This window comes from Pseudorca crassidens, chromosome 12, assembly GCF_039906515.1.
Source record: "Pseudorca crassidens isolate mPseCra1 chromosome 12, mPseCra1.hap1, whole genome shotgun sequence".
Lineage (NCBI taxonomy): Eukaryota > Metazoa > Chordata > Mammalia > Artiodactyla > Delphinidae > Pseudorca > Pseudorca crassidens.
In genome coordinates this window covers 49724908-49737165 of record NC_090307.1, presented here as the reverse complement: position 1 = coordinate 49737165, position 12258 = coordinate 49724908, and the positions used below count along the sequence as shown (strand labels likewise).

The 12258-nt window shown below is 38.8% G+C and overlaps 1 protein-coding gene, 1 long non-coding RNA gene and 1 other non-coding gene across 3 annotated transcripts in view; 2 read left to right on the top strand and 1 right to left on the bottom strand.

Annotated features, from left to right (window-relative positions):
- Positions 1-976: 976 nt before the first annotated feature.
- Positions 977-12258, bottom strand: part of LOC137203391 (uncharacterized) — a 54001-nt gene continuing 42719 nt past the window's right edge. The window contains exons 2-3 of the long non-coding RNA XR_010933077.1: positions 2253-2318; positions 977-1042 (exon numbers count right to left, since the gene is read on the bottom strand). This is a non-coding gene — a long non-coding RNA (uncharacterized lncRNA). The remainder of the gene's footprint in view (positions 1043-2252; positions 2319-12258) is intronic.
- Positions 3265-12258, top strand: part of PSMA8 (proteasome 20S subunit alpha 8) — a 31506-nt gene continuing 22512 nt past the window's right edge. The window contains exon 1 of the mRNA XM_067699440.1: positions 3265-3700. Coding sequence (XP_067555541.1) covers positions 3599-3700 — 102 coding nt within the window. The 5' untranslated portion in view covers positions 3265-3598. The remainder of the gene's footprint in view (positions 3701-12258) is intronic.
- Positions 10602-10703, top strand: LOC137204256 (U6 spliceosomal RNA). Its single transcript, XR_010933493.1, has one exon. It is a non-coding gene; the product is annotated as a U6 spliceosomal RNA (small nuclear RNA).

The window sequence follows — 12258 nt, the reverse complement described above, 5'->3', positions numbered from 1 at the left end:
GTATAAATGGTGTCCAACAAGAAAGGGGGCTCGTTCGGTTAGCAACTCAAATATTTTAAAAAGTGCTTTTTCTCAAGCTAACTATCTTACTTTGGAGGCAGCAGAGGTGCTTTATGAGTACTGCCCATTATGTCATTCTGAATATTAAAAAGACAGGTACTCAAGAGACAAGATTTAATAAAATTAATAATTTACTGCTTATTCAATGATACTCTAAAATGAAATTGGCATTTTTTTCCATAGGTGCTTAGTGGTAAAAAATACAATGTTTACTAGCACAGTTTGGTACTACTGCCTTGATTTATTCTAAGGCTCTAGCAGTTTTACCCATTTCTTTTGCACTGTGAATGTAAATATCCACACCGTGAAAGGGCAAATACTGTTTTAGTGTTTTCACTATAGGCTTGACATTGTGAATCCCTTGAAAGTTTTCTGGGTACCTCCAAGATCTCTGAACCACAGTCTGAGAAACACTGCTTTATTCCAATCATGGATTGAGATGATTCAAAGCTCAACGTAGGTCCCTGTGAGAACAGGTCTATTTTTGTTTCACTCTTACTTCGGGGCTGTGGCCCCCTGAGTCCCAAACAAAAAGCCTAGGTGTTTTTCATGACCTCTATACCCTGACAGACTTTGAACTCCAGTTTTTGTTTATCAAAGGTCTCCTTCTCACCTAGTGAGTGCTTTGGAAATAGGCAAATACCTCCAAGGGAAGATGCTAGGCTTACTCTCTACGAGTTTTCCTTCTCTTCTGAATCTTGGCACCACAAACCCTAGTTGGAGTCAGCATACATAATTAAAAAAAAATACTTTGTTCAATATTTCTAATTGTTCTCAATAGGATATTTGGCTCAAACCATCAAGGCTGTCATTGCTGGAAGCCTCTAAGCATTAAACTTTCTCAATGTTGTTTTTATTGTTTAAGTATAAACTATGCTTGCTGTAAAATTTTTTAAATAATACAGTTATACATATAAAGTTTAGAACAGTAACTTCTCTTTCCTTACCATGTCTCCCCATTCTCCTTCCAATCCCTGGCCTCCTGCAAAGAAAACCACTTTTGTCAAATTGGTGTATGTTCTTTCACTCTTTTTTGTCTGTATACTTACAAATGTATATTTATACATATATACATATTAAAAATATATAAATGGCTTCATGCTACATTTTTTTACTTTCCTAATTTCTCTCTTACAGAATAATCTTAACTTTTTAGTTAACTCAATGATTAGTAACAATAGTTAACATTTTTCAAGTGCTTATCTGTGTCAGGCACTGCCCTATGTGCACTAACACATTATGTCATTTGCTCTTCACAACAAGATTATGAAGTAAGTATTATTACCCTTGTTTTACAGATCAGGAAACTAGTTTTGTTTTGTTTTGTTTTGTTTTTTGCGGTACACGGGCCTCTCACTGTTGTGGCCTCTCCTGTTGCAGAGCACAGGCTCCGGACGCACAGCCTCAGCAGCCATTGGCTCACAGGCCCAGCCGCTCCGCGCCATGTGGGATCTTCCCGGACCGGGGCACGAACCCGTGTCCCCTGCATCGGCAGGAGGACTCTCAACCACTGCGCCACCAGGGAAGCCCAGGAAACTAGTTTTTTGTGAAGTGAAATATACCTGCCCAAAGCCACACTGTTAAGCTGCAGTGTCAATGTGAATCACAAATGTGTCAATTAATCCTTGTCAACATTTTAATGCTATCATATTTGTGAAATAAATGCTAAAATACATCATAACACTTTCAAAATGTCTTTCAATCAAAGCTATATACATATTTTCTACCAACATCAATTTCCTCATTCTGCTATTGTACTATAGTCAATAAAATGTAACATATTGCGTAAACTAAGTGAAGGGTACAGGAGACCATTCTGTATTATCATTGTAACTTCCTGCGAATCTAAAATTATCTTAAAATAAAAAGTTACATACTGTATGATTTTATTTATATAAAATTTTTGAAATGACAAAATTATAGAGATGAACAGATTCGTGGTTTCCAGGGTTGGGGGAGGGAAGTAGGATGGGTATGACTGTAAGTGAACAGCACAAGGGATCTTTGTGGTCATGGAACAGTTCTGTATTTGATTGTGGTAGTGCGTATACCAATCTACATATGATAAATTACATAGAACTATGCACACATACACAAATGAGTACATGTAAAACTGGTAAAAGCTGAATAAGTTTGTACCAATGTCATTTTCCTGGTTTTGATATTGTACTATAGTTATGTTAAAATATTACCATTGGGGGAAGCTGGGTGAAAGGTACAGGGGACCTCTCTGCACGATTTTTGAAATTTCTTGTGATCTATAATCATGTAAAAAGAAAAAAAAATCATATTATTCAACAAGGACACCAAGACACTTTTTAAATAACAGCTTCTTGCAAATGTTGGTTTACCATAACATTGTAAATTTCAGAAACTCTTGAAACAGCAGAGTGAATTGGTTTGGTTAGGAATTTTTTTCTTTTTTAGTAAAACCAGACTTTTCAAGAGTTTCTAATATTAAAGAAAAAGATGGGCATACAAATTGCTTTTAGTAGTCAACTAAAACTCTGAATTAAGTATTTGGAATTGAGGGTATGGAGTTCTCCTCTTTTGTGGGTACCCTTTTTTCTTTTTTTAGTTAAGGTTGGTTTTACCAAGCTTAAGATCCTCCCCGATGGAAAACAACAAACATGGAAAGTAATAACAATACTTAAACTTACCTGGCTATTACTATCCACTAGGCACCATTTTAAGTTATTTATACCTATAAATACATTAAACCTCAGACGAACACTTTTCTACCAGTTTTTAAATATTCTCATTTTATTGATGAGGACAAAGAGCCAAGAGTTGTTTCACAGGTAGTAATGTTGTACCAGATTATACAGACTTTATAGAACAGTTAAATTTGCAGATAGCTTTCAAGTTAGCATAATTTGGGCTTTTAGAAAATTTCTTTGGTTAAAATAGTATTATCTTAATTCCTATCATTAACATTACTTTGATGGACTATTTGCTCATTTGCTCTATTTTGATCACAAGGCAGAAATGGACGAAAGAAATGAAAAGAGAGAAAGAGCGCGAGCAAGTGCAAGGACAAATGAAAATTTCAAAATTATAACTTATTTCTTTGGGTTAAAATAATGTAAGATAACCAAGGATGGAGGGGAAGAGAAAGAGAGAGAAGGACATTTTAGAATTTGAATCCAAAAATAAGAGGTTGAAAATTAACTTACCACTGGTTCTCTAATAGGTTTGTGAAAACAAAAATACCTGATCTTTGAAGTTCTCACTATTAAGCCCTAATCTTTGAGGGTCATTTTAATAACCCCACTCCTGGAGCAACACCAGCGTGGGAAAATTGGGACACACGCGCCAGGCACTAAGGATAGCAGAGGAACACAGTCGACTCGCACGCACAGCCTCGAACCAGAGGAAGGCCACGAGGACCCCTGAGCTGTCCCCGTGATCACTTCCGAGGGCGTCTTGAGCATGCGCAAGCACTTCCGGGTAGCATGTGGTCGCAGGTGCGACTCCTCTGACCCCTCGACTGAGGCAGTGTGGGACTCACAGCGGATATTGCGGTAGCCCTGCGCGAATGGCGTCTCAGTATGACCGGGCAATTACTGTCTTCTCCCCGGACGGACACCTACTCCAAGTGGAATATGCCCAGGAAGCGGTAAAGAAAGGATCCACCGTGGTGAGCGAGCAACTCTTCTTGACCACCCTTCTCTGCCCTCAGGCCTTCCTTACCCCGCTGCCCTAGCGCATCACTCAGTGTAGGGGGACAAGAAAAGAGTCTCCCACGTGTGAAAATTGCCTCCTTCCTTTATTAAGGGAGATGCTGTTCTGAAATGTGGGATGGAAGCGGTGGAGTTAAAAGTTGGTAGATTTCATAGGTTTCCGTTGTGCAACTGCCTTTAACAGTCGCTGTAAACGTTTAACTGGGGGGGGGGGGGGGGGTGTGTGTGTGTGTGTGTGTGTGTGTGTGTGTGTGTGTGTGTGTGTGTGTGTGTGTGTGTGTGTGTGTGTGTGTGTGTGTGTGTGTGTTGTAGCCTTGACTGTAGAAGAGATATTAATGCTGTGCCTGACTTGTAAAGAAAGAAAAGACTTCTTTCAGCCTGTAACAGCCTGCCTGAATGCACACTGCCCACTTCCTCAGGCAGACACATAGAAAAGTAATAATTACAGTAAAAATCAAACACGGCCATCCCTGAAATGTGGCTTAAATCGATGTAAAATTAAATCTTTGTTGAGGGAATGGTTGAAAATGCTAATCTACTCCAACACTTTCACCTTTTAAAAATAATTGTCCAAAAATTTACTCCTGAATATTTAGCAGCCTTCTAGAGGTTTTAAGCCCAAGAATCTCCGCTCTTTTGCCATTTCCACTTCTTTTGGTTTGGTTTTTAAATAATACTGGAATTCCTTGAGAGATTATACCCTCCTTTAAATTGATATATCCACATTTCTGAAAAACTTTAAAACATTCAGGGCAGCAGTAATGCTCCTGCCAAGTTTTAATTATATTTAATAATCTTGGTGATTTATAAAAATTTAAAAGGACAAAAGTGCCCTGGTGACCAAAGATATATTACCCCAAATCGTCCAGATCCTAGCCTTTGAATTCAGGAGGATCCAATTTTTTTAAATCTTTCAAATTTCATGAGCATGTTTGTTGTGTATCTTGGAAATTGAGACACTAGCTATGACAATACGCAGTGCATTTCTAAGTCTAGTAGTATCTATTTTCTCTCACTTTCCATACCGACTTAGTTATGAAAGGAAGTAATTCACTTTTATCATAAATCTATCAAATGTAAAGTGGTAAAAAAAATAACACTAGAAAGAATCTTACCATTTTTTGAAGTATTTTTCTATTTAATTGGGCCCTCTAGTTTTACTTCTGTTTTGTAAGTAATTCTTTTGGAATTGTAAATTTAAGAAAATCCTGATGTAGCTTAAACCAAAAGGGTACTATTTTGATAAAAACAAAAATTATATAATCCCCAGCATGCCATGAAGCATATGGTTAGAAAATAATGCCCGAGTTTAAGAACCTAAAATAAAGGGAGTAATGGGAGAAGACTGAGGTGTAATAAGAAACCGCATTGGCTATTTAAAATGTTTTAAGAATGCTCTAGAACTGATTGATGGTTCCTTTGTAATGAACTGTAAGAGGGTAAGGATATAAAAATACCTATAGTGGGCATTTTTAAAGACACATTGGAAGGATGAGACAGTTTTATCTCAGGATTCTGAAATTATAATTTGCATCTTTGTATGGAGTTATTCATTGTGTTTCCTTGAGGGCACTATGACCTTTCACGTGGGGTAAAGTTTACAATGGCACTTGTTTATTAAAATATGGCACAAAATATTCTGTCTATAAATGACAGTTGATATGATGAGTTATAAATTAGCTGAGGTTGGCCAGTTGTGACCAGTATGTAGATATGATATTATTTGGTAATACAAAAAGTTATATGGGCCACAATTAGAGTCCTTGGGTTCTGCTTCTTTCTTTTTTTTTTTTTTTTGCGGTACGCGGGCGTCTCACCGCTGGGGCCCCTCCCGCTGCGGAGCATAGGCTCCGGACGCGCAGGCCCAGCCGCCATGGCCCACGGGCCCAGCCGCTCCGCGGGACGTGGGATCCTCCCGGACCGGGGCACGAACCCACGCCCCGTGCATCGGCAGGCGGACCCCCCAACCACTGCGCCACCAGGGAAGCCCAAGTTCCCTTTTATATAAATGAAAAATACGTTTGAATAACATTTCGAAGAGGTAATACTTCCTTTTTAGGGAAGAAAAAAATGAATCCTTCACAATATTCCCATGAAAAGGTTAAGGTTTATTATCCTTACTCATTCTGTCCTTTCCCTGACCCCAAACTGTTATTAGCTCCATATTTCCTACTTTATCAAATCTCAGCTCCACAGTCTGGCCATGAAAATCTCACATGATCCACATCCACGCTCTTTAATTAAGGAAGCAGTTTCATGGTTTTACCAATATATGCTTCTGCCTTGTAGGTGGGGAGAGTGAAAAACACCTGTCACTCTCCATCTTACTTATCCTCTAAGAGTCTCTGCACATTTCTTTCCTTTGTGGCCCTGTCTCTGATCCAGTCTAGTTATCATGGATCTCTTTCTTCTTCTGAATTTATCATCTGTACCACAGAGCAGTGTAGAGTATTTACTATTTAGCCTCATATTCTCTTTAACTTCAGGTATTCTTAATAGTCTTCTCACACCAACTGGATAGTAAGATCTTTGAGAATCTAGATGGTGTAATTCCTTTGTGCTTCTACTGCAAGATATATAGTGGATGAACTGACAAGGAAGTAAACTACCATTTAAGTAATACCTATTTTATACCATGTATTTCATGTACATTATCTAACATTAAGAACAGTATTTAATCCTCTTTTTAATGTATGTGGAAACCATGATTCGGATGCTTTCATAGCTTGGTGAAGGTACCCAACTAGAAAGTGATAGAGTCCGTATTCTCACTTAAGTTTTTCTAGTTCCAAAGCCTCTGCTCTTTGCATTGCACCATGCAATTTATTTCATAAATTTTGTATATTACTTATCTGTCGACATCATGAGTGTGGAAGCTAGATATGTATCATGTAAAGCAATTCTCTAAGCTTCAGGGGTTTTTGTTTGTTTTGTTTTTTTTAATGTTGAGCCTTCTTTTATTTATTTTTATTTATTTTTATTTTTGGCTGTGTTGGGTCTTCGTTTCTGTGCAAGGCCTTTCTCTAGTTGTGGCAAGCGGGGGCCACTCTTCATCGCGGTGCGCGGGCCTCTCACTATCGCGGCCTCTCTTGTTGCAGAGCACAGGCTCCAGATGCACAGGCTCAGTAGTTGTGGCTCACAGGCCTAGCTGCTCCGCGGCATGTGGGATCTTCCCAGACCAGGGCTCGAACCCATGTCCCCTGCATTAGCAGGCAGATTCTCAACCGCTGCGCCACCAGGGAAGCCCAGGGGTTTTTTAAATAGTAAAATAGGCCTCGAAACAGTGCCTGCTTCATAGTGTTGATGTGATAAATGAATGAGGCAATAATACATGTTCAGCATCTTGCGCAGTGTCTGGTTCACAGCAAGTACTTAATAAATGGTAGGTATTATTCTTTACTATCCCTTTGTTTTCTCCTTTTCCTTCAATTGGGTCTGTATTTCTTCCAGCACTTTCATTTATTATTTCAAGACATTTTTGTTGAACACTTACATCTGCCAAATGTGGTGCTAGGTCCTAGGATTTCACAGTGGACAAAATAGACTCAGTCAGTGGCCTCAGAGAGCTTCCTCTCTAGCAGGAACGTTAGATGACTATGAGTAGATAGTCCTAACAAGGCCTATCTGAGTATTATAATGAGAGAATATGAGGCATTGTGGGAACTCTAGGTGTTAGGTCCCCATGAAGATGTATGTAATATTTAAGTAGACACCTGAAAGATGAAAGTTAGCCAGGTGAAAAAGTGGAAGGGGAAAGAGAAGAGTATTTTAGACAAAAGAAATAGTGTATGGGAAGACCAAGAAGGAAAATATGACTATGGTTCACAAACTGGAAGGCATTCAGGATTGCTGAAGCAGTGGAAAAATGGGAAGAGATGAAGCTAGATACAGGAGCCAGATCACGGAATACTTTTAAAGGAATAAGAAGCCTTGAAGGCTTTTGATGTGACTATTGCTGTTCTGTCTTTCTAATAACAGACTGCATTTGTCCCACCAAAGAGGTACTAACATGACCCGAGCAGAATCATTCATAGTTTCTGTCCTCCTGTGATGAGCAAGTGACAGAAATCTGGCAAATAAGTCCATCCTCGGGGCTTTTCTAGCTAGAGATAGTGGCAGCTTTTTTCCTCTGGGAGAACTGTTGGGATATGAGTCCAAGGTTGCTGGTGGCCATCTTTTTTTCTGTACAGGTAAAGCCTCTCTGCATCAAGAGAGCAGGAAGGCTGATATGCAGAAGTAAATATTATAGTCCCTAGATCCTTTTGCCCCTAATCCATCTCTGTGTTGTCTTGGTTCGCCTAGTGAGAAATGTTCCCTCCTAATACAGGTTTTAAGTAGAGGAATGCCACATTCAGAATTTCTTTTCTTTTTTCTTCATATTTTTATTTTTCAAAGACTTCTCAGACTGCATCGTGGTCAGTGGATTAGTGAAATCAAGACTGCGAGCAGGGAGACCACATGGGAGTCTATGGAAGTAGTCTAGATGAAAGATGATAATAGTTCTCACTAAGGTTGGGCCCAAAATGGAAATAAGGCAGATTCTGGAGAAACTTAAGCAGCATAGTTGATACATTTGATGATTATTTGGCTGGTGCTGGGGGTGGGGGAAGGAGAAGAGGAGGTACTGAAGAGGGAGGAGTTAGAGAGGTGCCTCCATTTCTGGATTTAGCCTCTTAGCTTATGGCACTGCCATTTTTTTAGGGAATATGAAGCACTAAGTATGAGGAGAAGATAACTGAGGTTTGGACTTTTTGAGATTGAGATGCTTATAGAATCTGTAGTAGGCAGCCTCTAAAATGGCCTCTAATGATCCCCACCTTCTGGTGTTCATGCCCTTAAGTAACCCTCTCCCCTGGATGTTGGCTGAACCTAGTGACTTGCTTCTAAGGAATGGGATAGGCAAAAGTGATGGAACATCACTTCAGATATTACGTTACAGATGGTGACTTGCGTCTTGTTCATCCTCACTCACTCTCTCATTTGTTTACTCTGGTGGAACACAGTTGGCATGTTGTGATTTGTCATTTGGAGGGTCCTACGTAGCAAGGAACTGAGGGAAGCTTCTGTTAAAAGCCCAGTATGGAGCAAAACCCAGTATGGAACTGAGGTCCTTAGTCCAACAATCCACAAGGAACTGAATCTTGTTAACAACCATACGAGTGAACTTGTAAATGGATTCTCCCCTATGAACCTTGAGATGAGTGCAGTCCTGAGGGACAACTTGGTTGCAGCTTTGTGAGAGGCCCTGAGCCAGAGAACTTTGCCAAACTGTTTCCAGATTCCTGATCCACAGAGACAGTGAGGCAGCTGAATATACACATTTGGAACTCAGGATATTGATCTGGGCTGGAGATAGTTATTGGTATTTTGAAATGTATCCTTTCTCTCCCTTACTTAAAACCTATGTTGGGACTTCCCTGGTGGTGCAGTGGTTGAGAGTCCGCCTGCCGATGCAGGGGATGCGGGTTCGTGCCCTGGTCCGGGAAGATCCCACGTGCCGCGGATCGGCTGGGCCCGTGAGCCATGGCCGCTGAGCCTGCGCGTCCGGAGCCTGTGCTCCGCAACGGGAGAGGCCACAACAGTAAGAGGCCCGCGTACCGCAAAAACAAAAACAAAAACAAAAACAAACCTATGTTGAAGGTCAAGTAAATGAGTATTCTTGAGAACTCTTTTAAACTAGAGAAGACAAAATTTAGACTATAGACTATGTAGACTGGGGTAGACTGCAACCTTAAGGGACCTTAATGACCCTATGTGTAGTCTACCTTGGCAAAACACTGGGAGGAGTGGGGTAGAAAGCAGGTTACTATAAGCTAAGAGTTGATGACAGTATTTGGCCTTGAAGTTGAGAGAGAGAGGCAGAATTGAAATGAAGTGGTCTTTAAGATTTTGTTTAAGATAAGAGAGACTTCAACATACATTTAAATGTTGGTGAGAAAAAGCCTGGAGAGAATGTTGAGGTTGATTTGTTTTAACTTCAAAAGGTTATTTAAATGGCATCGTACAATATGAAACCTTTTGGAATTTGGTTTCTTCCCTTGAGATTCATCTAAGTTGTTGCATATTATTGCAAGTAGTGTTCCATGGTATGGATGTACCACAGTGTTTAACTATTCATGTGTTGGAGAACATTTGAGTTGTTTCCAGTTTGGAGCTGTTATGAATAAAGCTGCATTCATAGCAGGCTTTTGTATGAATGTAAGTTTTTATTTCTCTGATATAAATCTCCCAAGTGTACAATTACTAGATTGTATGGTAACTGCATGTTTTATAAGAAGCTGTCAAATTGTTTCCCCGAGTGGCTGTACCATTTTACATTCCTACCAGCAATATGTTAGTGATCCAGTTTCTACACATCCTTGCCAGCATTTGGTGTTACTGTTTTCCATTTTAGCCATTCTGATAAGTGTGTAGTGATACCTAAGTGTGGTTTTAATTAAATTAGCCATTAATGGCTAATAATGTTGAACATATTTTCATGTGCTTATTTGCCATCTGTATACCTTCTTCAGTGAAATGTCTTTCATGTCTTTTGTCCATTTTCTAACTAGACTGTTTAGTTTTTTTACTGTTGAGTTTTGACAGTTCTTTATATATTCTAGATTCTGGTACTTTGTCAGTTAAGTGGTTTGCAAATATTTTCTCTCACTCTGTACCTTGTCTTTTCATCCTCTTCACATGGACATCCACAGAGCAAAATTTGTAATTTTAATGAGGCCAAATTTATAATTTTTTTCCTTTTTATGGTTCATGCTTTTGGTGTCAAGTAGAAGAACTCTTTGCCTAGATCCCCAAAATTTTCTCCTTTTTTTTTTTAAGAGTTTATAGTTTTACATTTGATTCTATGATCCATATTAAGTGCTCACTTTGGCAGCATATATACTAAAATTGGAACGATACAGAGATTAGTGTGGCCCCTGCTCAAGGATGACATGCAAATTCATAGCATTCCATATTTTTCTAACAAAAATTAAATACAAAGAAAAATATTAAAAGCAACAAGGGAAAAGCAACAAATAATATACAAGGGAATCCCCATAAGGTTATCAGCTGATTTTTCAGCAGAAACTCTGCAGGCCAGAAGGGAGTGGCATGATATATTTAAAGTGATGAACAGGAAAAACCTGCAATGAACAATATTCTGCCCAGCAAGGCTGTCATTCAGATTTGACAGAGAAATCAAAAGCTTTACAGACAAGCAAAAGCTAAGAGAATTCAGCACCACCAGACCAGCTTTACAACAAATGCTAAAGGAACTTCTCTAGGAGGGAAACACAAGAGAAGAGAACAAAAGAGGAAGGGAAGAAAAAAGACCTACAAAAACAAGCCCAAAACAATTAAGAAAATGGCAGTAGGAACATACATATCGATGATTACCTTAAATGTAAATGGACTAAATGCTCCAACCAAAAGACATAGACTGGCTGAATGGATACAAAAACAAGACCCATATATATGCTGTCTACAAGAGACCCATTTCAGACCTAGGGACACATACAGACTGAAAGTGAGGGGATGGAAAAATGATTTGCATTTCCATGCAAATGCAATTCAAAACAAAGCTGGAGTAGCAATACTCATATCAGACAAAATAAACTTTAAAATAAAGACTGTTACAAGAGACAAGGAAGGACACTACATAATGATCAAGGGGTCAATCTAAGAAGAAGTTATAACAATTGTAAATGTATATGTGCACCCAACATAGGAGCACCTCAATATATAAGGCAAATGCTAACAGCCATAAAAGGGGAAACACAATAACAGTGGGAGACTTTAACACCCCACTTATGCCAATGTGTAGATCATCCAGACAGAAAACTAATAAGGAAACACAAGCATTAAATGGCACATTAGACCAGATAGACTTAATTGATATTTATAGGACATTCCATCCAAAAACTGCAGAATACACTTTCTTCTCAAGTGCACATGGAACATTCTCCAGGATAGATCACATCTTGGGTCACAAATCAAGCCTTGATAAATTTAAGAAAATTGAAGTCATGTCAAGCATCTTTTCCAACCACAATGCTCTGAGATTAGAAATCAATTACAGAAAAAAAACTGTAAAAACCACACACACATGGAGGCTAAACAATGTTACTAGAGAACCAATGGATCACTGAAGAAATCAAAGAGGAAATCCAAAAATCCCTAGAGATAAATGACAATGAAAACCTATGGGATGCAGCAAAAGCAGTTCTAAGAGGGAAGTTTATAGCAATACAATCCTACCTCAAGAAACAAGAAAAATATCAAATAAACAACCTAACCTTACACCTAAAGCAACTAGAGAAGAAAAAACAAAACCCAAATTAGTAGAAGGAAAGAAATCATAAAGATCAGAGCAGAAATAAATGAAATAGAAATGAAGGAAACTATAGCAAAGATCAATGAAACTAAAAGCTGGTTCTTTGAGAAGATAAACAAAATTGATAAACCTTTAGCCAGACTCAACAAGAAAAAAAAGGGAGAGGACTCAAATTAATAAAATTAGCAATGAAAAAGAAGT